Source organism: Cervus elaphus, chromosome 18 (assembly GCF_910594005.1).
Source record: "Cervus elaphus chromosome 18, mCerEla1.1, whole genome shotgun sequence".
Taxonomy (NCBI): Eukaryota; Metazoa; Chordata; class Mammalia; order Artiodactyla; family Cervidae; genus Cervus; species Cervus elaphus.
Window position 1 is genome coordinate 20,118,476 of NC_057832.1, and position 26,567 is coordinate 20,145,042.

General features: G+C 39.9%; 1 protein-coding gene across 1 annotated transcript in view; it reads right to left on the minus strand.

Annotated features, from left to right (window-relative positions):
* Positions 1-26,567, minus strand: part of PEX1 (peroxisomal biogenesis factor 1) — a 72,799-nt gene that overhangs the window by 15,041 nt on the left and 31,191 nt on the right. Inside the window, exons 9-21 of the mRNA XM_043871614.1 lie at positions 26,454-26,536; positions 25,170-25,302; positions 17,873-17,969; positions 16,068-16,238; positions 13,992-14,146; positions 11,150-11,339; positions 10,601-10,767; positions 8,604-8,738; positions 5,397-5,461; positions 2,903-3,045; positions 2,719-2,822; positions 1,765-1,941; positions 474-704 (exon numbers count right to left, since the gene is read on the minus strand). Of these exons, the coding sequence (XP_043727549.1) occupies positions 474-704; positions 1,765-1,941; positions 2,719-2,822; positions 2,903-3,045; positions 5,397-5,461; positions 8,604-8,738; positions 10,601-10,767; positions 11,150-11,339; positions 13,992-14,146; positions 16,068-16,238; positions 17,873-17,969; positions 25,170-25,302; positions 26,454-26,536 (1,851 nt within the window). The remainder of the gene's footprint in view (positions 1-473; positions 705-1,764; positions 1,942-2,718; positions 2,823-2,902; positions 3,046-5,396; positions 5,462-8,603; positions 8,739-10,600; positions 10,768-11,149; positions 11,340-13,991; positions 14,147-16,067; positions 16,239-17,872; positions 17,970-25,169; positions 25,303-26,453; positions 26,537-26,567) is intronic.

Here is a 26,567-nt window from a genome sequence, read left to right on the forward strand (position 1 = left end):
ACTTAGTGACTAAAACACATAAATTTAATCTAAACATTTTCCCTGCTGAAACATTACTAATAGCTTTTTCACTATGCTTATACTTTCTACCAGAAGTATTACTAAAAGACAACATTTTGTTGTCAGAATTTTTGACATTATCATACTAAATTTCTCATTATCCTCGACTATTCTACAATAAGAGAATTTAAGTTTAACATAAAATGGACCTGCTACTGAAGATGTTTTAAAGCTGCTAATGAAGAGAGAAAAACCTGAAAGAAACCAAAGGGTGATCACAACCAGTGGCTACCTCGGCTCCCCTTACTGCCAGCCCCGTCTTCACAAGGAATGAAAATGACTGATTAGTGTACGGAAAGACTGCTTTACTGACGGAGTCACACCAACCAGAAAGAACACGGGGGGCTGGTTAGGACACAAACTGAACCAACATATGGCTTGCTATTTCAGAACTGTACAACTACACAAGTTACCAAATCAGAAGAGGTTCCGTTTCCAAGTTCTGACTCGTAAGAGCTTCCAAAGTAGAGCCGGTACATGCTGAACTTCGATTCATCTTGAAGCACCTCCGACATCTCCAGAGAGACCAGGGACTGCTCTAAGCCACATTCTCCATCTCCAGCTGAATCATCAGAGCCACTGCTGTGGTTAAGGAAAACCATTGAAGACAGACTCAGGTCACTATCAGAGCTGGAACCTCCATCCTAAAACATACAAAAGGGCAATCCGCTGTAAAGCTCTAAATAATCCACAATTCAAAAATAAACCACACAGCATTCTAACAGACCAAGGAAACTCCAGGCCCTTTTTACAAAAGTTCTTATCGATTCTCTAATGGTTCTGAGGCATGTCACATAATTTTAACTATTAAAATAAGGAAAGACAAAATGGAATATACAGGTAATTTGCCAACCATCTTCCCCAAAACTAACAAAGCTAGGACTCAGACCTCTGGATTTTATTTTCATGTCTCTTTAAATTCACATTTTTCTATTCTGAAATGAGAAAGCAGTCTAAAACATGGCTGATGCAACATTATGGACTGCTTTACAAATAAACACCCTTTCTGCTAGTGAAATGGGGCGGGGGGAGGAAACACCTTCAATGGCTTACCAAAATAAGTAGCACAAACTTGGAAGTATCTAATTTAGTCCCTGCAATAACTTCCAACAAAATGTGTATATAGGAAAAGCCTTCCTAGAAAATATGTGGAAAAGTCCATAATGTGGCAGAGTTCAAATTCTTTGCTGCAAAAATTAAAATATTATCCTTAGAGAAAAAAACGTTCTGGGGCTGGAGTACCAAAAGTACAAGATAAATCTAGAACATCTTGTCCTGCAGGGAAGCAGGTGATCAGAGAAAGAGGACGACACGCCACGAAGGCAGAAGCCACCAAAAGGGGCTCCTACTGGCCAGATCTGGGACAGTCTGAGCTTCAAAATAACTACTTGATGATTTTTTTAAAAAAGCAAAAAATTTGAAATCCGCAATGTAATTCCTGATACCTCAATTCAAAGGATACCCTTAAACACACCAACTATATTTTGCCAATAGTAAGGTAAGGTCAAAGAAACAGACACCAAATTCTCCATGTAATTACAAATTCTCTATAAAGCCAGTATCCCAATTACGGTACACGTGACTAAAAGCAAGTTTCTATAAAGTTAAACTGAAGTCGTTCAAAAATAAACATTTTTTTAAGGTTGACACTGAACGGCTCCCGCCACCGTAAGACACCACGGTAGCGGCCTCCTCCAAGCTCACCTGGGGCCCACAGCACAGCAGCCTCCCGTGCAAGGCCTCCAGCTGGGCGTTGTAAAGCAGCGCTTTCAGATCCGCTCCCGTAAAGGAGTCGGTCACTGACGCCACATGCTGAAGATCCACATCATCTGCCAGAGGTAGAGACTCACTGAGAACGTTTAAAATTTCAAGACGTGACGCCTGAAGGGAGAAAAGCTCATTGACTTAACAAATAACATTGAATACAGTATTTTCAACTGTGCATCTTACAGGATTTTTCTTATACATTCACTTCATATATCTAACAAGTTTTACTTATAAATAAGTTGAGGAATGTACCACCAGGCTACATCTGTCCTCCTTGGTCCTTTTTGTCTAACAGAAGGAACACAGGGAGGAAAATGAATGAAAATCAACATTCTCAACCATTCAGTGTAGGTCATTTCTTAGTGCTTATCTTCTGGATTTGGGCAAAGGAGCCAAGAAATGTTTCAAAAAGAAAATTAAAAGTAACTGCTACATGTGATATACATTTATACCTTTGACTACTGATTTGTCTATTTCTTCTTTCACTTATCCATTCGTTTCTAAATTTGGGAACACAGGACTAGAGTGGTTAAAAGGCATATCTCTACGTAACCGGCATGGACGCTTCCTATACACTATGCTTGATTCTGTATCAGTCTTCTGTCAAGATAATGAGGTGTGTGATCTCTGAACACAGGGAACATGGACATCAATACTCTGTTTCCCTCCCTTTTTTCCATCCGGCTAACACAAAGTCTTCAGATGGGAGTTTGCATGGGATGGCTGGGCCAAAGAAAGGCTTTGCATCTAATTCAGAATCTTTTCATGCTGTAAGAAAACAATGACTAGGGCCTTTGCCCAAAACTGGTCTTCTAAGGACAACTGCTATTACCTGGCAGAAGTAAAGTTCACAAGGAAAGTGGCGCGTGTGTAGGTATATGAAATTGTCACCTGATCAGGAGGAGGACAGTATACACATTTATCTAGTCGGCCGGGCCTGAGCAGGGCAGGGTCAATCAAGTCAGGGCGACTAGTGGCAGCCAATACATAAACACCTGGAGGGAAAAGAAAATACTTTACTAAATCCTGGGGGAATCTGGTTCCTAGAAGGTATTTCTGTATTTACAATTATTACCCTGCAAGCCTTCGACTCCATCCAGCTGAGTCAGCAACTGGTTAACCACACGATCTGTAACCCCTGTGTTATCGTGGCCGCGTCGAGGGGCAATGGATTCAAATTCATCAAAGAAAAGGATGCAGGGCTTTGCGGCCTGTGCTCTGGGGAAACAAACAGTATCTCACAGTTGAACAGGGCCTCCGGGTTTGCGATTTCATATATATATATATATATATCTGTGTACACATGCATATGTATGTATTTAATTTTTCACAACAAACCCTTAAGAAAGGGTAATTATCCTTGCTTTTAGTAAACTAGGTCTTAGAGAAGTCAGGGAAGATTCGTGCCTTCTGGACCAGTCTTATTCAATAAGTTAAAAGCTTCTTTGGAAAAAAAAAAAGGTTCTTTGATCCTTATTACAAGTAAACTCTTTTTAATATGCTTTGGCCACCTGCACTTCTTTTGTGCAATGTCTCTTCATGTCTTCTGTGAATTTAAAATTTGGCACGCTTATTATGTTACCTTCTTTTTAATTAATACAAAGTTAGTCAATTAATAAAACTAAAAGTTCAAGTTAGGAAAAAACGTATGTGACTAAAATTATTTTATAGAGAACCTTACAAAATAAAATGAAAATAAATCTCATCTCTGGCAAAAGAATAGACTAGAGATCTGAAGAATCACCCTTAATACAAAATAACCATCAAGTTGATTAAAAAAAAAAAACTTTATTAAATACATGGCAAGTAAGATAAATCTGGCACTGACAATAGACTGGATTACCTGTGCCTTGAATCTCTGGCAAAACTCTCTTAAAAAACCAAAGATGTCTGATGTTTGACTTGTGCAAGAATTTTTAACTAGTGACTCATTTTTTCCCCACAGGTACAAGAATTCAGATTTTTGGAGAAGGAAACGGCAACCCACTCCAGTACCCTTGCCTAGAAAATCCCATGGACGGAGGAGCCTGGTGTCCATGAGGTATCTCATGGGGTATCTCAAAGAGTCAGAACTGAGCGACTTCACTTTCATCAATAAATTACAATTTTCAAACTCAAAAAAAAAAAAGAATTCAGATTTTGTTTCTTCTTTGCTTGACTTTGGTCAAATATATTTTGTCTACGTTGCCCAAATTTCAAATATACTGGCATAAAATTTACATTATTATTTCATAATATTCTCTTATTATCTTTTTCATCGCTGGAACTTGGTCTGGTGGCAAACGGAAGTGTTCCAGTTCTCCAGCCTGAAAGTGAAAGTGTTAGTCACTCAGGCGTGTCCAACTCTTTGTGACCCTATGGGACTGTAGCCTGCCAGGCTCCTCTATCTATGGAATTCTTCAGACAAGAATACTGGAGTCAGTTGTCATGTGCTTCTCCAGGGGATCTTCCCAAACCAGGGATCAAACCTGCATCTCCTGCATTACAGGCAAATTCTTTACCGTCTAAGCCACCAGGGAAGCCCAACTAAATGTATTGGGGGGGGGGCCCTCATCCTTTAACTTGTTTTAAAAGGAGAACAGAGTCCACATTACATTATTTCTTTGAAACTTACTACAATTGCTATGTATGGCCTGACATATGGCCAATTTTCAAAAATGTTCCAGGTATGCTTAAAAAGAATGTGTATACCCCAATTGTTGGGCACATATTCTAAATATCCTTACATCAAGCGTGCTGAATATGTTGTTTAAATCTTCTAAATTTTTACTTTTTTTCTTTACTATTTTTAAATTAATAACAGAACTGTGTTAAAATTTTCCACTATGAAGATAGATCTGTCAGTTTCTCTTTGGAGTGCTATAAATATTTTGAAGTTACAGTATTAGATACAATTTTATAACTGTAATATCATTCTGGTAAATTTGAACTGTTGGTCAGTATGTGGTTGACTGTCTTTATCTGTAATAAGGCTTTCCTGGTAATAGTCTTTTCTTAAATTAGGTGGTAGAAATAAGAGTTCATTTTATTATTCTTTAAAATATATAGATATGTTATATATATTCTAACTGCATATTTCATAATAAAATTTCAGTAAAGGAACAAAGTGGCTTTTTCATTCATAAGCTTTCTGTAATCCCATCACATTTAAGTATTATTTTCATTCTTAAATATTAGCTTCTGTATTCACATTTATTTTTAAATAAATGCAGTAATAATTATACTCTATTTTAATTAAGTTGGCCACATGGAATCTTATAAGAGAGATAAAATTATGTGCTTCATGTACTTTGAGCATCTATGAATAACCGATAATGATTTCACTTTCAACATTTCAGAAATATTTCTATTATAAATATAAAACCAAATAATTTCTAAAGCTTAGTATGAAAAATGTTGTATATTTAAGTAGTGTTTGGTAAAACAGTGAAATTTTGTTCTCCAGCGTATTAATAACCTACATTAAATCACAGGTTTCAAAAATCAGATTTAAAAAAAAACAAGATCAACAAGTATTGACTGATAAATAACCACAGAGTTAGTTAAAAAAACATTCATAGGGTACTAACCTAATAAAAACATCCCGAACAGCTTGTTCACTTGCTCCAATATATTTGCTGAGTAACTCTGGTCCCTGTTAGGTAAAATAAAATTAAATTATAATGAATTCAAAACTAACTAAAAACAAAGTACCATTTTTGTCCATGGCTAAGTCTAAATGTAACAATAGAAAACATTTAATTAAATGGATTTCTCCAAAATACATGTAAAAACTTAACCTAAGTAGAATAAATACTCTCTATACCACATGTTCTATACCTGATGTCTCCTTTGCCTAGAACGTCTGTCCCCAGAGTCTCACAGCTTCTTGCTTCATTTCATTCAGACCTCTGACAAAATGTCACATCCCCAGAAAGGCCTTGTCTGACAACCCCCTCTACAATCCACTCCAGTTACTTTACATCTTTCCTTGACTGTCTTCCTACATAGCATCCACGACCACCTGACAGTGTATTATACATTAAAGTGTCTGTTTACTGTCTCTCTCCAGTAACAGAATATTGGCTCAGAAAAGACAGCTTTATTATCGAATCCAGTAACAGTGCCTGCTACATGATAAGTGCTGAATAATTGATTTAGTAAAGTAATGAATGGTTTAAAAAGGGAAAATGTTCCATCTTTCTCCAATCTTTGGAGACTCCAAAATACATGTAATGAGACATGAATTTCTTTAATCAGCATCTTCAATTACTGAAACCAATTTATTTGTTCAATAAATAGATAAGTTATTTGAAGAATATATTGTTTTTCCTAAAAGTCAACAGAAAAAACTTTCAAAACAAGCTTTAGTACATATAATTATCAAAATTAATAATGAGGACAGTTTTTCCTTAAATTGGGATATTTAAAAAAACTGAATAAGCCCTAACGTTGTCTCCAATGACAAATCATTACCATAAAAAGACCAAATATGATCAGGATATGTGACCGAAATAAAGAATTTCTAATATTCAGCCATCATTTGATATCTTTTAATATACTGGTATTTAATTGTATTTTCTCAACATAGAGAACTATAGAGGATGAAATAAGAAATAACTAAGGCAACATGTTGGCGTCAGTGACAGGCCTGCTTCTGATGCACACCTCCTAGGACCCACCCTGACGACAGCCTCACTCTCTACCGAGACCCATCCCAACTGTGCTCTGAAGACTTACTGAAGGGGAGAGATAAGACGTTCCCCTTAATGGAACAACCCAAAGTACAAAAATATTTGCAAGTGTTAATCTTGAAAATATGTTAAAAAAACACACAATACAGCTACATTCTAGTGACAAGTGAAGAAGAAAGAATGTGATCATTGCTCTCCATCAATGCCAGGATACTCAGGTAACCAGCTCACAAAAGCTGACGTGATAAAGAGGGTAGATGTAACACAACTGCAAATTACTAAACTGGCTTTCAATCAATTTTGAATAAGATTACAATATAGGTTTCCCTCTTTTTTCCTCCCCTTTCTTTTTGAAGTTCATTTTACACTACTTTGCATTCATGAAAGACCTATTCAGTAACTGTTTTCACTGACAAGAAATCCAAAGAAACACCTCACATTTATGAAATGGAGCAGAAGTGAAGACAGCACTGTGTCTGTTTGCTGCGAGCCATCACCGAGGCAGCACACGCCCAGCAGCGGGGCTGGCGCCGCCAGGCCTCCTCCCAAGCCTTCCCGTCCTCCACTCAGAACCGAGCTGTCACAGCTGGGACCGCGTCTGGGAGCAGCGGGGCTCTACCTCAGTTTACTCTCTTCATCCACTAGCAGGATGTGTCTGGCTGTTAGTTTGCTTTATACCATCCTGACTTACGGAAATGTTTCACAGAAACATCCTACTTCCAGGCGGTGGGGGAAAATTTGCTTATGATTCCTTTGCCTTGAAAAGTAATTGCTCTTTGGCAAATACATATGGCTGGGGCGCTGAAACTGTACAAATAAGACATCACATCCCAGACCATAATGACACACCAGTGGTGGAGTGAGAAGCATTACTCAAAACGATCCACTGCGTGCCAGTGAGGTCTGACTCTTTGCAGCCCCACGGACTGTAGCCTGCCAGGTTCCACTGCCCATGGAATTTTCCAGGGAAGAATACTGGAGTGGGGTGCCATTTCCTACTCCAAGGGATCTTCCAGACCCAGGGATCAAACCCGATTTCGCACGTGTTGGCAGGCAGTCTTTACCACCAGCGCCACCTGGTGACTGCCTGGTGATCTGCTAGCATGCCCTTTTTGTACCACACTCACCCTGCATCTGAGAAAACTTAAGACTTGGTGTGATGGAGCAAGGGTGAGATACAGACAACAAGCAACAGAAACATAAAACTGCACCTTCTGCCTGAGAGTGGTCTCCAGGCCCTAGTCTTCTAGCTCTGCTTCCCCCTTCAAGTTTGCTCTTTTATCTGAACACTTACACATAATTCTATTGCCGCCTTAAGCAAAAACATAATAATAAGCCCTACAAAAGAGAGATGCCTCATTATTCATTTTCCCACACAGCTTAACAGACTGATCACTGCTTCTACTATTAATAGTTTTCCAAATATGAGACTAACCCACTATCAAGAAACAAATGGGGTTGGCGAGGATATGGAAAAATAGGTATACTCATTCTCACGCTGCTATACATGTAAAACGGTATAGTCACTATGAAAAAAGTTTGGTGGTTCCTCAAAAAGTTACACGCAGAATTACCGTATGAGTGATTATATATATAATTATATTCTGAGGCATATGTGTATTCCAGAGAACTGAAAGCATATGTCCACACAAAAATTTACACACACATGTTTACAGTGGCATTATTCATAACAGCTAAGAAGTGGGCACAATCCAGATGTTCACCAGACCATGGCACATCCACATCAACTTAAAAAAGACTGAACATCATCCCGCCATAAACAGTCCTGAAGTCCTGAGGCACGTTACAACTTGGACGAACCCTGAAAACATCATGGTAAGTGAAAGAAGTCAGACACAAAAGGTGACACACGGCATGATTCCTTTTCTATGAAATATCTAGAACAGGCAAATCCAGAGAGACAGAAAGCAGACTGGTGATTGCCAGAGGATTGCGAATGTGATGAGAAGGTTTTGCAACTAGAGAGGTGGTGGCTACACAGTACCGAGAATGCATTAAATACCACTGAAATGTACACTTTAAAATAACTATGTAAGTTTTGCCTCAATTAAAAAAAAGAAAAAATAAAAAAGCCAAACATACCTTGACACTAATAAAGTTCATTCCACTTTCCCGTGCAATTACTCCGGCTAGTAGGGTCTTTCCTGTCCCAGGGGGACCATACAGCAGCACCCCCGTCCTCTGTCGTATGGGCAAGTTGGCAAATAGTTCCGGGTACTGAAAAATACAAAAATATGACAAAGAGCCCAGCTCTGAAACAAATGACTGAGCAGCCAGAGATCAGTGTACAGAAAAAAGTCCTTGGACGGTAACAACTGCCATCTCTGTAACAGTGCAATGACAGAAAAAAAATTCCTACTTAAAATAATAAATGAACTCAAAGGAACTATCACAGATTTTTCCCACTGGACCATGGAATACATTCCACATAAAATGCATCTAAATGGATCTGAACTTCTTTCCACTTTTCCTGTTTTATCCCCCCAAACATTAAGAAAATAAAAATAAGTATACTGCCCTCCACTCGTATGGCTCATGGGGCAAGCTGTGACTGCTACATCTATTCAAATATACCCTAATCAAGGAAAGAAAATAATAAAGAAACATGTGTAATGATAATAATAAAATCTCCCAGGACATTCCATGCTGAACAAGTAATGTGACTGCTCTATTTCACCCTCTAAACCACCAGCTTCTCTGCAAGAAAACTTTTTGAACAGCCAGAAAACCCTCTGGCTCTGTCAGCAGCCACCGGTCTCCCCTGGCAGCTTGTACTCAGCCGTGTTCAACTCTGCGCTGCCCCGGGGACTGGAGCCCGCCAGGCTCCTCTGTCCACGGGAGTCTCCGGGCAAGACCACTGCAGTGGGCTGCCAGTCTTCTCCAGGGGCTCCTCCTGACCCAGGGACTGAACCCATGTCTCCTGCAGGTGGATTTTTTACTCCTGAGCCACTGGGGCACTGGGTCTCCTCTGTTGGGTATGTCTATTTAGTCCCACTGTTGACAAAATCCCAACCTCACCTTGACCTCCACTCTAATCTGAATGAGGTCCCAAAGTCAGCATTTACGTGGATGGCCTCACACACCTGGACACTGATGCTGATGCCCAGACCCAGCCTTCGGGTCATGACCCTGCAGGCCACGTCCCACGCCCATGTCCTTCCACACAGGCTTTAACCCCCGGTTGTGGGCGGCACTCAGTACGTCCCAGTCCCCACCAGCCAGTTCCCAGGACTTACCCGTAACTGAGGGCCTGACCCATTTCTTTATCTTCAGTCGGGTCCCTGATCTCATGCAAAGATCCTTCTCTCTCAGGTTTCTCATCCAAACACACCACCTTCTAGATTCTACTGCTGATCTAAAGAACAGTCAGCCTGGTCGGTGCTGCCTGCTAACTCTGCCTTTCCAGACTGTCATCCAAGTCTGGCTTGATCCTGAGTTCTGTGGACCTCACTGACTCTCCCACCTTCTAGTTGATTTCTATCTGTTTCTGCTCAATCCCAACTGATGGCTCATAAGCTTCAGTGAAATGTGTATTATTCAAGAAAAATCCAAGAACTCTGAAATTGACATCAAACTGTATTTTTACTACAGGACTTCCCTGGTGGCACAGTGGATGAGACTCCGCCAGCCAATACAGAGGACATGGGTTCGATCCCTGGTCCAGGAAGACTCTACATGCCTTGGAGCAGCTAAGCCCATGTGCCACATCTACTGAAGCCCGCGTGCCCTACAGGGCCTGCACTCCACAAAGGGAGACGCCACTGCAATGAGAAGCTCGGGCACTCCAAGGAGCAGCAGGCCCTGCTCACCACTAGAGGAAACCCCACAAAGCAATGAAGACCCAGTGCAGGCAAAAATAAAAATAAGTTATTTACTGTAAATATCACCCCAGCTTTATGGGCAAGGACTATATCAAATACTTAAAATCTGTTCAAGTGCCCCAAATAGGACTGGACATTTATTTGGTAACAATCAATTCTTGTTGGGTCAAACTGAGACTGGGCAAGCCAACACATACAGCCAGAGCCAATGATTCAGGGGTTTTACAGGAAGCAGGGAGTACTCAATTTTTTAAGTACCTTGGCTGGTAACTGGATAGTATCCACTAGTGTCTGCCGCACTTCATGTAGCCCACCGATCCTATCCCAGCCCAGGTCCCTAGGTTTATGTAGGTTGACATCTCGCAGAGACACAGGAATAAATCCTCGGAGAGCCTTTTGGAAGTCCAATGTTGTCAAAACTAATTCTGTTTAAAAATAAACACAACTTCTGTTGGTAGCCTCATCTACATATGAATTCTCACTCACCCAGCTTGCCCTCCCCTCTAGCAACCACCACTCTCTTCTTCATGTCTACGTATTTATGTTTGGTTTGGTCTGTTCATTTATTTTGTTTTTTATGTTCCACATGAATAGAATCATGTGGTATTTGTCTTTCCCCATCTGATTTCACTTAGCCAATCTTAACTCGGTTAAAAAAATGTCATTAATTTAGCTGGAAATGCCCATTTTCTACTCAAATACCTGCTTAATTGAATGCTAACATGGACTATATTTAATTCTTACCTTACTACATTTCTCCACAACGGAAGGAAGGAACGAAATTTTGGTTTCAGCAATAAAACGTACCTTCCCTGCTGTACACATTCTGCTGAGAGAGACGAGAATGTATGGCTCGATCCACAAGCATGGTAAAATCTCTGGCCACAAAGCCTTCGGTTTCTTTAGCTATACGCTGCAGATCAAGACCGGTGAACCTCTTCATGTCACAGTTCAGTTTATTTTTTAATATAGTATGCAGAATTTCACATCTTTGATGCTAAGAAAAAAAACACAAAATTCAAATTTATAATTTTACTTGAGTGCAAACTTTTGTACGTGTATTTTGGGGAAAACCCAGTTGCCATAATCTGCAGGGACAGAAGCAGCCTGTGTTTGCCTGCAGATAGACTGGGGGGTGGTGACTGCAAAAGGCCACCAAGGATACACTGGGGAGGGAGGGAACCGTTTGCTGCCTTAACTGTGGTGATGGTTTCACGGTACATACAGGTTAAAACTCATCAAATGCACACTGTAATTTTTTATTTTATTTTTTGGTTGCAACGTGTGGCTTGCAGGATCTCAGTTTCCCAACCAGTAACTGAACCTGGGCCACAGCAGTGAAAGAGCTGAATCCTAACCAGTATTCCATCGGGAAACTCCCAAATTGTACACTTTAAATAGTGAGTTTGTTGTCTTCAATTTTTTTATACCTTAATAAAGCTGTAAAAAGATTTTTACTTTGGCTCCTTTAAGAGTATTTTGTTGTTGTTATTCCCATAAAACATAATTCTAAAAACATTTAGTGGTCGATATCACTATGTTCTGTTATGCTTAATAACAAGTATATTTTTATCCTTTTCTTTTCCTTCAGCTTTGAGATATAATTGACAAATAAAATTATAAGATATTTAAAGTGTACAATGTGATGGGTTTTTTTTTTAAGTAAACTTTTTATCTTGTATTGGGGTATAGCTGATTAACAAGACAATGTTGTAATAGTTTCAAGTGAGCAGTGAAGGGACTCAGCCATACATACACATGGGTCCATCCTCCCCCAAACTCCCCTCCCACCCAGGCTGCCACATAACATCGAGCAGGGTTCCCTGTGCTACAGTCGGTCCTTGTTGGTTATCCGTTTTGAATACAGCAGTGTGTACCTGACCACCCCAGACACCCTAACTACAATAACAGTTAATCAGCATAGGGTCTGAGTACTTAGCGTGGATGCTAGGTAAGAATTTTAAATGGAAAGTTAAAATATGGCTGCCTGTCTGGGAACATTCTTGGAGCGCGCTGCCACTAAAACCATCAGGACTGTAAGCCCCAGAGGAGATGATGGGTTGTGTGTGCTTATGTACATTTGGTCTTTGTCATGCTCCTGGCACAGAGTTCCTAAAGCCTGTAAAATGTCCTAAATGATAAGAGTGATAAACGCGTCTTGACATTCCTAACAAACCCCTTTCAGCCACATCTGAGTTTATGTTAATGAGGTGACTTTTGGGAGCACCTAAGTACAGGGGTTGGTTGCCACAGTAACCTGCCTAGGCTAGAGAACTGAAGCTTTCAGCCCCAACCCCTGATTTCCCAGGAGGGAGAGGGACTGGAGGCTGAGTCAGTGCCAATGGCCAATGATTTAATTAACAGTGCCTACGTAACAGAGTTCCCACAAAACCCCAAAAGGACAGGGTCTGCAGAGCTCCCAGGCGGGAGGAGGGCTTCCCCGGTGGCTCAGACAGTAAAGAGTCCACCTGCAGCGCAGGAGACCTGGGATCGGTCCCTGAGTCGGGAAGATCCTCAGGAGAAGGACTGGCAACCCACTCCAGTATTCTCGCCTGGAGAATCCCACAGACAGAGGAGCCTGGCGGGCTGCCGTCCATGGGCTCGCAACAAGTCGGACACGACTGGGCAAGGAGCGCACTTGCTCTCAGGCTGGAGACCCGGACCAAGTCCCAAACTCCGCAAGGACAGACGCTCTTTTGTGCCCGACCTCATCCTGTGTGCCTTTCCACCTGACTGCTGATCTGTATCTGTTCATACTCTTTGTAACAAGCTGGTAATCCACTGAGTGAACTAGTTTTCCAAGTTCTCTGACTTGCTATCGAAAATTAACGGAACCCAAAGAGGGAGTCGAGGGAACCTCTGACGGAAAACCATTCCGGAGCATGGGGTAACACTGGCATCTGATGTGGAGGGCATCTTGTGGGGCTGAGCCCTCAACCCGGGGAATCTGATGCGCTCTGGGCAGCGTCAGAGTCAGGCTGATGTGGGACACCCGGCTGGTCTACAAGAATCGCTTGGTGGTGAGGGGAAGAAACCCCACATCCTGGAAACGGATGTCAGAATCACAGCGGGCACAGAATATTAGTGCTGGTAAAAAAAAAAATGTTTTAGCTAGTCACATTTTTAAAAGGAGAAACTCTTAAAGGTAAATATATGAGGTAATGGATGTGTTAAGGAACTTGACTGTGGTAAATATTCCACAATGTATATGTGTATCAAATCACTGTGGTACACTTTAAATATATATAATTGTTCTTGTCAACTGTATCTCACTAAATCTAAAAAGAATTCTAATTTCCTTAGTGTATTTACAGATTTTACTGATATGGAATGAAGCAGTTCAGAATTTTCAGGGTTTTTTGTTTCTTTTTAAATGTAGTAAAAAAAAAAAACTTTAATAAGAAAAACAGAAGAAATGTTCTTTTCAAAAAAGATATTTCCTTGGAAAGTACCTGGTAATATTTCAGATGGTTACAGATGAGAATTTTGTATCTAAGTAAAACACGCACTGAAGGTTGATTTTAAGTCTTCTTAGGATCACTAACATAAGCATTACATTTAAATTAAAGTTATACATCATTAATAAAATGGATAAATAATTTATATAGAAGGGGACACATTTCAACAGTCCTCACAAGTAGTAAGTTACCTGGTCAGGTGGTTGAATGTGCTGGACGCACTGGAATACATGAACTCCTTGAGCAGAAACAAGTAAGGGATGCAGAGAATGTTGAGACTGGCTTGTAGCAATCAGCGCAACCAAACTTCCCATGGAAATAAATTCTTTCACCACATCGTTCAAAGCTGGAATTGAGCAACACAGTGTAAAAGCTTATTATATAAAAGTGAAATTTTAAAATCATACACTAATTAAAAATAATAACCTAATTACTTTACGATATTGTAGTGGTTTTTTGAGTGAAAATCAGAACAAATTCAACTTTAAAAAAAAAAATAATAATAATAACCTAAAGTCGAGCTTTAAAGTAGAGTATGAAAGGTATGGCCCCTCTTTACCTTTCAAAAATTAAATCTTCCACTCATTCTGCAGTTCATCTAGACTGAGGACCTAGTACTAGCCAGGTTCCAGTTACTCTAACAGAGGCAAGGGAAGCAATGTAAATGCCGTGTACTCAGAACCATGCCTAGTGAGGTTGGTTCTTACTAGGTAAACTTCTGGATCTTAATAGATAAATGAAAAGGAGTCTCTGCACAGATGTACAGAACAGACTTTTGGACTCTGTGGGAGAAGGCGAGGGTGGGATGTTTCAAGAGAACAGCATCGAAACATGTATATTATCAAGGGTGAAACAGATCACCAGCCCAGGCTGGATGCATGAGACAAGTGCTCGGGCCTGGTGCACTGGGAAGACCCAGAGGGATCGGGTAGAGAGGGAGGTGGGAGGGGGGATCGGGATGGGGAATACATGTAAATCCATGGCTGATTCATGTCAATGTATGACAAAAACCACTACAATATTGTAAAGTAATTAGCCTCCAACTAATAAAAATAAATGGAAAAAAAAAAAAAAGAAAAGGAGTCTCTGAAATAAGTATTATAGAAGGATGAAAAACTTTCATGTTGTGTTCTATTGAGCAAGCAAAATACAGCTTATATACCTACGGCTTTCTGGACAACCTGGCTCAAGAAAGGTTTGACTGGTATGAGGTAAGAACCGAAACAGGCCTTAAAAACGTACATCTGATCCTGACCTAGGAATCTGCAGCATTCCCTTAAACATGAGACTAGCAAGTCTTTCAGACACTACGAGATTCCAAATGTGAAATTAACACTATTTTGGTGATCCAGCAGTTATGGTTGCATTCTGGATTCATCTCATAAGAATCCTGATGCAGAAGAACACTGTCAAATCCTCCAACTCCTGATCCCATCCTCTCCTAGAACCCTAAGCTCCACTGGAATTGCTTGGACCTTTGGCCGCTCCGCGCCAATTTCTACTCCTCCATCAAAACTCACCTCAGTTACGAACTCCTCTCAGAAACCTCCCCTGACAACTTCTTACCCAACCACCTCCAGTTTAGTCTATGTGCTCCTACTGCGCCCTGGACACACTTCCAGCAGAACACATCCTACCCACCTCCTAGTTGTGTCTTCCTGGTCAAATTCCCTGACCTTGAGTTTCCATTTACTCAACTGGAAAACCAGGAGAGTGTCTGCATGGGGAATACAAAGCAACCCCTCGCAGTCCACACACGGCGGCTATCACTGTGAGTCTTCCGTACTAACTCTGTTTACTTTTATCTCCTCTCCAAGACTCTGAGACTAGAGACTGTGCATGAGCGATAGAGAAGTATTTGTCAAATGAGCAAAACAAGAGTAAAGCTGTACAGTTCAGCAATTTCTAATAAGTGGAGAAGGGAGAACTTCCCTGACGGCTTAGATGGTAAGGAATCTGCCTGCAACATGGGAGACCTGCGTTCAATCCCTGGGTCGGGAAGATCCCCTGGAGAAGGAAATGGAAACCCACTGCAGAGGAGAATATGGCCCCAAAGACTAATGATGAGGTTGGAGAATGTTCACACTGCTCTATGGATCTTGCCAATACAAGATAACTACACAATTATACAATGTTCCCAGAGGCCTCAAAAGCAACACATTACATAGCACATATTCTGTTCTCTGAAGAGCACAGATTTACTGCTAACACTAAAAATGCTGACTGATAAAGGAAAAGGCCTGCAGCCAGCAGGACGTGTGCATTACCGTGGGCGAGCCGCTGGCTCTGAACGGCCTCCAGACCATGCTCGTGTTCCGGGAGGGCAGAGCGGCCAACGACGAGGTCCAGATCGTCCAACAGAACAACAGAGGGCTGCCGCCACAGCGCCTCTGAGAAAGCTGCTGCTAGGGTCTTCTGTATGTTTTCAAGCCTTTTTCCTTAACACAGGAGATACAAAGTGGTTTTAATGTTATTTGAAGGCTGAGAGAGTTCAGGCTGCCCTTGAAAGCATTAGAAAAGCTCAATATTGATTTGACTATGCAAATTTAATCCATACAGTATTTTGTTAATATACCAATCACTAAAATTATTAGTCATTAACACAGTTTAATTAATACAGCTTCAAAGGACTCAGTAAAGTACTGAATTTTATAAAACTGAAAGACTATGCTACTATAATTTCTATACATATGCGTTTGTTCATTCCATGGAGAATTTCAGATCCCTATTTATAACAAAACAGTAAAATAAAAACAGGATGTGGGAAAATATAAATGAAAGTAAGGGGTCAAGAATCAGATAAAAGCAAACACAAATATAGCTGCCTCAAGATCCTAGAATTGCTATATTTAAATCACTAATTTGACTTCCATCTTCATGGTGAATTACAAACTTTTCATTTTCAAAGAATAGAGAACATACCAATTCACAAGAAAGGTCAAGAGTTCCTGTTACTTCAATCTTAAAATTTTCACATGAGGCTGCAAGCAAGACTCTAAGAGAAGGACAAGGTCTCTAAAAACCAGCTTTATAGAATATGAAGTAATCGGTTTTCAAAGGCTATATCTTGGGACTGGCAGTCCAGTGGTTAAGACTTCACCTTCCAATGCAAGGGGTGCAGGTTCATTCCCTGGCCAGGGAGCTAGGATCCCATATGCCTTGTGGCCGGAAAACCAAAACATAAACCAGAAACAATATTCTGACAAATTCAATAAAGACTTTAAAAATGGTCCACATCAAAAAACTATTAAAAAAAAAAAGGCTATTTCTTAGTTTCTTACTATACGCTAGATTAATAAACACAATATAATGACTAGTTGTGAGTAGGAGAGGTAGCAAGGGGAGAAAAAATTAACTACTCATTAAATTTTTCTGATTCTTAAACTATTGGATAATAATATGTTACAGACTTTCAGAAGTATAAGCATACAGTTGACCCTTGAACAACATAGGTTTGAACTGTGCAAGTGTACTTATATATACGTGGATTTTTTCCAGTAGGAAATACTACAATACTATACGGTCCAAGGTTGGTTGAATTCGTGGATACAGCAGAACCACGTGTTCAGAGGGCTGACTTTAAGTTATACAAAGATTTTTGGCTTCATGGAGGGTTGGTACCCCTAAGGCACTCACTGTTCAAGAGTCAGCTGTGTGTGGCAGGTTGTAAATTTCCTCTCTGCTGTCTACAGCCACCCACTTTCCCTCCCCCGAAGCAGTCACCCCACGAGTTCCCCAAAACAATTCAGAAGTAACCTATCTCAATTAGAGTATATTCTAAATACTAATTTTCTCAGAGTTGTGCAAATTGGCATTTTTTAGGAGTATTGTCTACAAAGAGTTTTGGCTAGGGAAAAAAAAAGCCTCCAGCAAATATGGGGAGTTTTAAAATTTTTATTAAAAACATTAGAATGCCAAAGATCTAAAATTTCTAAGTAATTTCAATGACCAAATGACAAACAGAAAAATTAAATAAAAATTAGCTATTTGTATTTATTACTTAGCAGCATTAAATATAAACATTTCTTTCTACCAAAAAAGACATTTATGTAGAATATTACCATATTCATACCTCGTAAAGCTTTACAGTCAATTATTTCCACATGGGCATCCAATATATCAAATGCTTCTTTACCGATTGCCTTTGCTAAAGTTGATTTTCCACTTCCCTAGAAAATAATTGTGTCGTAAGAACTCTCAATGTATTCAGTCCCAGCAATAGCCCTTGTCACTGTGGTAACCACCAAGATTCAGCCTCATCAATCAAGTATATACTACACAATGCTATATAACAACTAAATCTCAATAAGCCTGGGGAAAAAGAAGAAAATCCACATCCCTAATTTAAAAATAACATTTAAAAAATACAAGATAACTATAAATACTTACTAGAGACAAAAGCTTAAAAAAAAATCCGTAATCACCCCTCCTCCCAAAATTACTGTCCACTGTTTTGCCATATCTTCCTTCCAGACACTCCATACACATTTTATGCAAATTTACTAAGCTGGGATTAGAGTACTCCTGAGGGTTTACAATAAATCACTGTCCTCTTTATCAACAGACATAGAGGTTCATCAGCTCTCTAGTACAATACCACTCTGAGGATGTACTGGACCATGATGTGCTTATCAAAACCCTTCCTGATGTATATTTATGTTACTCCCAATTTTTAACCATGAGAAGTAAAGCTAAAATAAATATCCATGCAGATATGTTTATTTGTCAGATTATACCTTTAGAATAAATTTCTACAAGTTAATACTACATCAAAGGGTATACACATTTAAATTTTGCTAAACACTGCTGTAAGTGCCCCCTAGAAGACTTCAGTTCAGTCACTCAATCGTGTCCGACTCTTTGTGACCCATGAACCGCAGCACACCAGGTTTCCCTGTCCATCACCAACTCCCGGAGTTTACTCAGACTCATGCCCATAGAGTCGGTGATGCCATCCAGCCATCTCATCCTCTGTTGTCCCCTTCTCCTCCTGCCCCCAATCCCTCCCAGCATCAGGGTCTTTTCCAATGAGTCAACTCTTCGCATGAGGTGGCCAAAGTATTGGAGTTTCAGCTTCAGCATCAGTCCTTCCAATGAACACCCAGGACTGATCTCCTTTAGGATGGACTGGCTGGATCTCCTTGCAGTCCAAGGGACTCTCAAGAGTCTTCTCCAACACCACAGTTCAAAAGCATCAATTCTTCAGCGTTCAGCTTTCTTCACAGTCCAGTTCTCACACCCATACATGACCACTGGAAAAACCATAGCCTTTGCCAGACGGACATTTGCTGGCAATGTAATGTCTCTGCTTTTTAATATGCTATCTAGGTTGGTCAAAACTTTCCTTCCAAGGAATAAGCGTCTTTTAATTTCATGGCTGCAGTCACCATTTGCAGTGATTTTGGAGTCCAAAAAAATAAAGTCTCTCACTGTTTCCACTGTCTCCCCATCTATTTCCCATGAGGTGATGGGACCAGATACCATGATCTTAGTTTTCTGAATGTTGAGCTTTAAGCCAACTTTTTCACTCTCCTCTTTCACTTTCATCAAGAGGCTTTTTAGTTCTTCTCACTTTCTGCCATAAGGGTGGTGTCATCTGCATATCTGAGGTTATTGATACTTCTCCCGGCAATCTTGATTCCAGCTTGTGCTTCTTCCAGCCCAGCATTTCTGCATATCAGTTAAAGAAGCAGGGTGACAATATACAGCCTTGACGTACTCCTTTTCCTATTTGGAACCAGTCTGCTGTTCCATGTCCAGTTCTAACTGTTGATTCCTGGCCTGCATACAGATTTCTCAAGAGGCAGGTCAGGTGGTCTGGTATTCCCATCTCCTTCATAATTTTCCACAGTTTATTGTGATCCACACAGTCAAAGGCTTTGGCGTAGTCAATAAAGCAGAAATAGATGTTTTTCTGGAACTCTCTTGCTTTTTCGATGATCCAGCGGATATTGGCAATTTGATCTCTGGTTCCTCTGCCTTTTCTAAAACCACCTTGAACATCTGGAAGTTCATGGTTCACGTCCTGTTGAAGCCTGGCTTGGAGAATTTTGAGCATTACCTTACTAGCGTGTGAGATGAGTGCAATTGTGCGGTAGTTTGAGCATTCTTTGGGATTGCCTTTCTTAGGGATTGGAAGGAAAACTGACCTTTTCCAGTCCTGTGGCCATTGCTGAGTTTTCCAAATTTGCTGGCATAGTGAGTGCAGCACTTTCACAGCATCATCTTTCAGGATTTGAAGTAGCTCAACTGGAATTCCATCACCTCCACTAGCTTTGTTCGTAGTGATGCTTTCTAAGGCCCACTTGACTTCACACTCCAGGATGTCTGGCTCTAGGTGAGTGATCACACCATTGTGATTATCTGGGTCATGAAGATCTTTTTTGCACAGTTCTTCTGTGTATTCTTGCCACCTCTTCTTAATATCTTCTGCTTCTGTTAGGTTTCTATAATTCTTTTAATAGAGGCTTCCTCCCTCAGTCTACTACAATTTCTTACCATTGTTGCTTTGACGAGCTTTTTATTTAACATATATATTTTTTAAATTTATTTAGGCTGAACCAGGCCTTAGTTGTGGCATGTGGGATCTAGTCCCCTGACCAGGGATCAAATCTCAGCCCTCCTGCGATAAAGTGCAGTCTTATCCACTGGACAACCAGAGAAGTCCCTGCCTGGCTTTTAACAGCCCTGCACCAGTTCTAATATTTTGCTTTTTATTTACTGTGAACAGGAAAAACAGCCAACCTTATTGTGTAAAGTCTGAAATTTAGCAGGCATTCAACAATACTACCATCATTATAGTTTACAGAATTGCATTTATTTTTAAAGTCAGTGGACCCTAAAGAATAAAGAAATTAGGGGTACTGGGCTGTATGTCCCACCTGTCATACTTTTGGTTTAGTCAGAAGGCCTTTTCTCTCACTCAAAGTAATTCACATTTTAGCACTTTTTAGTTTACAAAGCCCTTTCATATATATTATTTCTCTTAAGTGAGATTAATCCTAAAAGACAAGGTTAGAAACTGAAAAACTGCCTTAAGTCACAGCCAGTAAGTACATAAGAGAAGTGGGACTCAAATTCAGTTCTTCCACTAGTCTCATTAACCATGCTACCCCCAAGTCAGATGGTGGAGGTCTGATTTCTGAGTCAATAGGACATTGTTTTTTAAAATAATATTCTACCATGATGATATATTTTGAAATTTGACATAGGTAATTCAGAGAACATTTTGAGTAACTGCTATATTGTAGCAGCCTTGCATATCTGGAATAAACCCTACTTGATTGTGTTGAACTGTGGTGTTGGAGAAGACTCTTGAGAGTCCTTGGACTGCAAGGAGATCCAACCAGTCCATCCTAAAGGAGATCAGTCCTGGGTGTTCATTGGAAGGACTGGTGCTGAAGCTGAAACTCCAAAACTTTGGCCACCTGATGCAAAAAGCTGACTCACTGGAAAAGACCCTGATGCTGGCAAAGACTGAGGGCAGGAGAAGGGGACTGCAGTTCATGTGGTCGCAGAGAGTGGGACACGACTGAGCAACTGAATTGAATTGAATTCTTTTTATACATTAGTTGATCACATTTGCTAATATTTTATTAGGGATTTCTACACCTGTATTCCTGATAGATCTTAGTCAGTAGTCTTCTTTTGATGCCTGTCTTGTTTTGGTATTACGTAATGCTGGCCTCACAGAATAAACTAGAAGATTTTCCTCTGCTTCCACCCACTGGAAGAGACTGTAGACAACCGGGATAATTTCTTCCTTGAGAGTTTGGTAGAATGTACCCAGTGCGCCCATCTGGGTGTGTGCTTTCTGTTTTGGAATGATATTAATTACAGACTCAATTTCTTTAATAGATGTAAGCCATTTTGTATTGTCATTATTCTTCTTGTGTGAGTTTTGGCACCTGTGTCTTTCAAGGAATCGGTTTATTTAACTAGGTTATCTAATTTTTAGGCATAGAGCTAAAAATTTTTAGGGGCACAAGCTGTTTATTACTCTTACTACTTTATTATCCACTTTTAAAATTTGTTTTAATTGGAGGATAACTGCTTTACCATGCTGTGTTGGTTTCTGCCTGCACGATGCATCAGCTTAAGTATACATTTATCCTCCCTCTTGAGCCGCGCCCCCACCCCCTGCCCATGATACCCCACCAGGTCAACACAGAGCTTTATTATCCTTTTAATGTCTGTGGGATCTGCCCTCTTTTTCATTTCTTATACTAGTGATTTGTATCTTTTTTTTTTTTTTCCTTAGCCTGCCTAAGGGTTTATCAATTTTTACTGACCTTTTAAAAAAAAAAAGCCTTTGGTGTCACTGATTTTCTCTACTGATTTCCTGTTTTCACTTCAATGGTTTCTGCTCTAATTCATATTATTTCTTTTGCTTACATTGGATTTAATTTGCTCTTCTGTTTCTAGTTTACTAAAGTAGAAACTTGGGATTACTGGAGTAGTTGCTCTATTTTAAGTAAGAAATCAAAAGAAAGCCAACTGGGGTAGTAAGAGGAAAAAAGTTATTATACTGGAGCTAAAAGTGAATAGAAGTAAAAAAGCCTTATGATTTTGAATTGGAAAAAAAAAAAAACACACAAGACTCACAAAAATCACACTCCAGCCCTGGAAAAAGTACTGCGTTGGTAGAGGAGAAAACTGTAAGCCCCTTCAAAGAGCAGGGAACCTCTAGTAAGACTGACAAAGATTAAAACAAGAGAAGATACAAATTACCAATATCAGGAAACAGGACATAACAGATTTCCCATCTACGAAAAGCACAGTAAGAAGTGCTGCTGTTGGGAATATAAACTGGTACACCCACTGTGGAGAACAGTATGGAGGTTCCTGAAAAAAACTAAAAACAGAGCTACCATATGACCCAGCAATCCATTAGTGGGCATACCCAGAGGAAAACATAATTCAAAAAGACACATGCAGCCCAATATTCACTGCAGCACCATTTACAACAGCCAGGACAAGGAAGCAAGCTAAGACATGACCATCACAGGAACTGGTAAAGACGATGTGGCATATATATACACACACACACAATGGAATATTACTCAGCCATAAAAATAAACAAAGTCGGGTCATCTGTAGAGATGTGAATGGACCTGGAGACTGTCATACAGAGTGAAGTCAGTCAGACCGAGAAGGAAAAGTATCATATGACATCCCTAATATATGGAACCTAAAAAGAAATGATACAAATGAACTTACTTACAAAACGGAAAGAAACTCACAGACTTAGCAAATGAACTCATGGTTGCCAGGGGGAGGGGACAGTTAAGGACTTTGGGAAGGTCATGTACACACCGCTATATTTAAAATGGATGATCAACCAAACACTACTGGACAGCACAAGGAACTCTGCTCGATGTTATGTGGCAGCCTAGACGGGAAGGGAGTTGGGGGAGAATGGACACATCTATACGTATGGCTGAGTCCCTTCACAGTTCACCTGAAACTCTCACAATATTCCGCTATACCCCAACACAAAATGCTTTAGGTGGTAAAAAAAAGATGTGGCGCATGTGTATGCATGCGTGCGTGTGCACACACATACATACACACACACACACACACACACACTCACAGAGGAATATTACTCAGCCGTAAAAAGGAATGAAACTGGGTCATTTGTAGAGATGTGAATGGACTTGGAAACTGTCATGGAGTGAAGTAAGTCAGAAAAACAAATATCATATTAATGCATATATGTGGGATCTAGACAAAGGGTATAGATGATCTTATCTGCAAAGCAGAAATAGAGACGTAGAGAACAAACCTATGGACATCGAGTGAGGAAAGGAGGGGTGGTGGGATGAATTAGGAGACTGGGATTGACATATATATACTATTGATATGACGTATAAAGCAGATAACGAATAAGAACACTACTGTATAGCTCAGGGAACTCTCCTCAATGCTCCACTGTGAGCTAAACGGGACACACACAAACGGGAAGGGAGTCTAACAAACAGGGCCCGCATGTACACCTCTAGCTGACTCACTCTGCTGTACAGTGGAAACTAACATGTCAAGCAACTACACTGTCAGTCACTCAGTCATGTCCGACTCTCTGCGACCCCATGGACTGCAGCCCACCAGGCTCCTCTGTCCATGGGATTCTCCAGGCAAGAGTACTGCAGTGGGCTGCCATGCCCTCCTCCAGTAAAGCAACTACTCCTACAAAAAATTTTTAAAAGAGCACAGTTAGAGAATGCTACAAGCAACTTCATGCTTACAAATTTGACAACTTAGAAGAAACAGACACATTCCTCAAAAACTACAAATTACCAAACACCTGCCAAAATGAAACAGATGATTGAAGACTCTGAATTTATAACAAATATATAAAGAAATCTCTAGGCACAGATGGGTTCGGTGGAGATTTTACCAAACATTTTAAAGAATTTACATCAATTTTATACAATCTCTTCCAAAAAACAGAACAGAAGGGAACACTTTTCAACTCATTCTGTGAGGCCAGTATTACTCTGAGAGCAAAACCAAAGGCAGAACCACAGGCTAATATTGATTGTGAATTTACATGCAAAAATCCTCAACAGAATATCAGCAAATAGAACTCAGCAAAGTATAAAAAGAATAACAGACCACTACCAGGTGGGATTTATTACAGAGTTGAATGGCCGACTCAACATTTCAAAATTAATCAGCCCCGTTATCACCCTTTGTTGCTGTTTAGTCACTAAGCCATGTCTGACCCTTTGCGACCTCATGGACTGTAGTCTGCCAGGCTCCTCTATCCACGAGATTTTCCAGGCAAGAATACTGGAGCAGGTTGCCATTTCTTTCTCCAGGGGATCTTCCCAACTCAGGGATCAAACCTGTGCCTCCTGCACTGACAAGTGGATTTTTTACTACACCAGGGAATCCCTATTTAACACCCCACTGGCATCATAAAAAAGAATATTCATACAATCATATCAACTGAAATAGAAAAAGAGCAGGGAGAGCATCACCTAATTCAACAGTGTTTTCTCAATATCTAATAGCAGGCACTCAAAAATATTAGTGAATGAATAAATTCTTCCCATCTATCGTGTCAACAACCCTATATAACATGATTAAAACTCAAAGAGAGAGGAATTAAAAATGGCTAATCAGGTACTTCCCTGATGGTCCAGTGGCTAAGACTCTGCATTCCCAACGTAGGGGGCCCAGGTCTGATCCCTGGCCAGGGAACTAGATCCCACAGGCTGCAACCAAGAGGCTGCCTGGCACAGCGAAAAGACCCTGCATGCTGCAACTAAGACCAGCTGCAGCCATACAAATATTTAAACTTTTTTTTTGAAAGTTAAAAAAAATTGCTAATGAATGAAAATGAGCATATTTTAACCACATACCTTTCCTCCTGTGAGTAAAAGGGCCCCATTCCTAAGTCCTGCCACAAGGGACACCAGCTGCCGAGACAAAGGGCGCCCCAGGAGGCTGTGAGTGATGTGCTCCATGGAGGAGACACCCAAGGAATTCACTCCTCTGCAAAACATGTAAACTGCATGATCAAATGCTAGAACAGGATAAAATCTAGCTATAAACAATTTTCCTTCACAGGCTAGTTAATGATTTATAAAAAGAGTAAAATTTTGGAAATTTTCCTTTACTTGAAAGTGAAATGATTTAATGCCAAATCTGAGTCACAGATTTTAAAACGAATTCTACTACTTTCAAACATGTGCAGTAACTAGAAATTCTGTCCAAATAGGAATCCTTAAGGGGATTTGTCTTAATACACACATATATCCCCCTCAAAATGATTTCTGGCTTGTTATTCAACATTATCATACATGAGTGCTTTTAAAGTATTAAGATAACTAACTGAAGACTTATTTCCTTTTAAACATCATCTTTGAAATCCAGTTTCAATCTGAAGATTATACAAACATGAACTTTAACCTACTTCCTGATTCTGCCAGTTTATTTCTGATAATAAATATCATAAATTCTTAAAATTAGTCTGCAGAGTTTTTACTTTATAAATTATTTACTTTAAAAAGCAGATTAATTGTTGCTTTGTAGTTTAATCCTTTAACTAAAACCTTTCTAGATTATACTATTACAGAAAATCAAATCACTACTACTACATCCATTAAAGGCCTCTGTGACGAATTGTAAGACACAACAGTTTATGTGAGATTCTTATACTGTATTAAGAGCTAAAGAAATTGAGGAGGTTCTTTTCAAATTTGTCTTAGAGGTTAAGGAAAACACAAATAATTCCCATCAATCAGTACATCTATAAGACAGTGAAGGAATAACTTAATTTGAAATATTTTTAAACACTCAACTAATGTCTTTGGATTTAACTTTCAAAGCTAATTTATTAATTTCAAAAGATTATTGTTTTATTACGCATGTACGATCCAGGTCATATCTAGTTGGCTCTCTTCTCACAGATCAAATCGCAAAGTAAAATTTCTAATATGTTTCAGACATTGTTTATCTGAGAAGAGAAGGCAAATACTAAGCCAGGTGTGAAAACAGAAACAACCCTTGAAAAAACTGTCTACCATTACATTAATAAGACTAGTCAATGACACCGACATCTTATTTAATATTTACACATAAAAGCCCTAAGACAGGTAATGTAAAACGTGTCTAAATGTGCCAGTTTGGCCGTAACTTCTTACCCCAAGCAGTTCAGCTTTAAAAAAGGAAGAATAAAGTCAATTTCCTCACTGTTTTCTTCTTTTACCATAGGATCTAGAAGGACCTATAGTAGCAAGGAAAAATCAATTTTACAT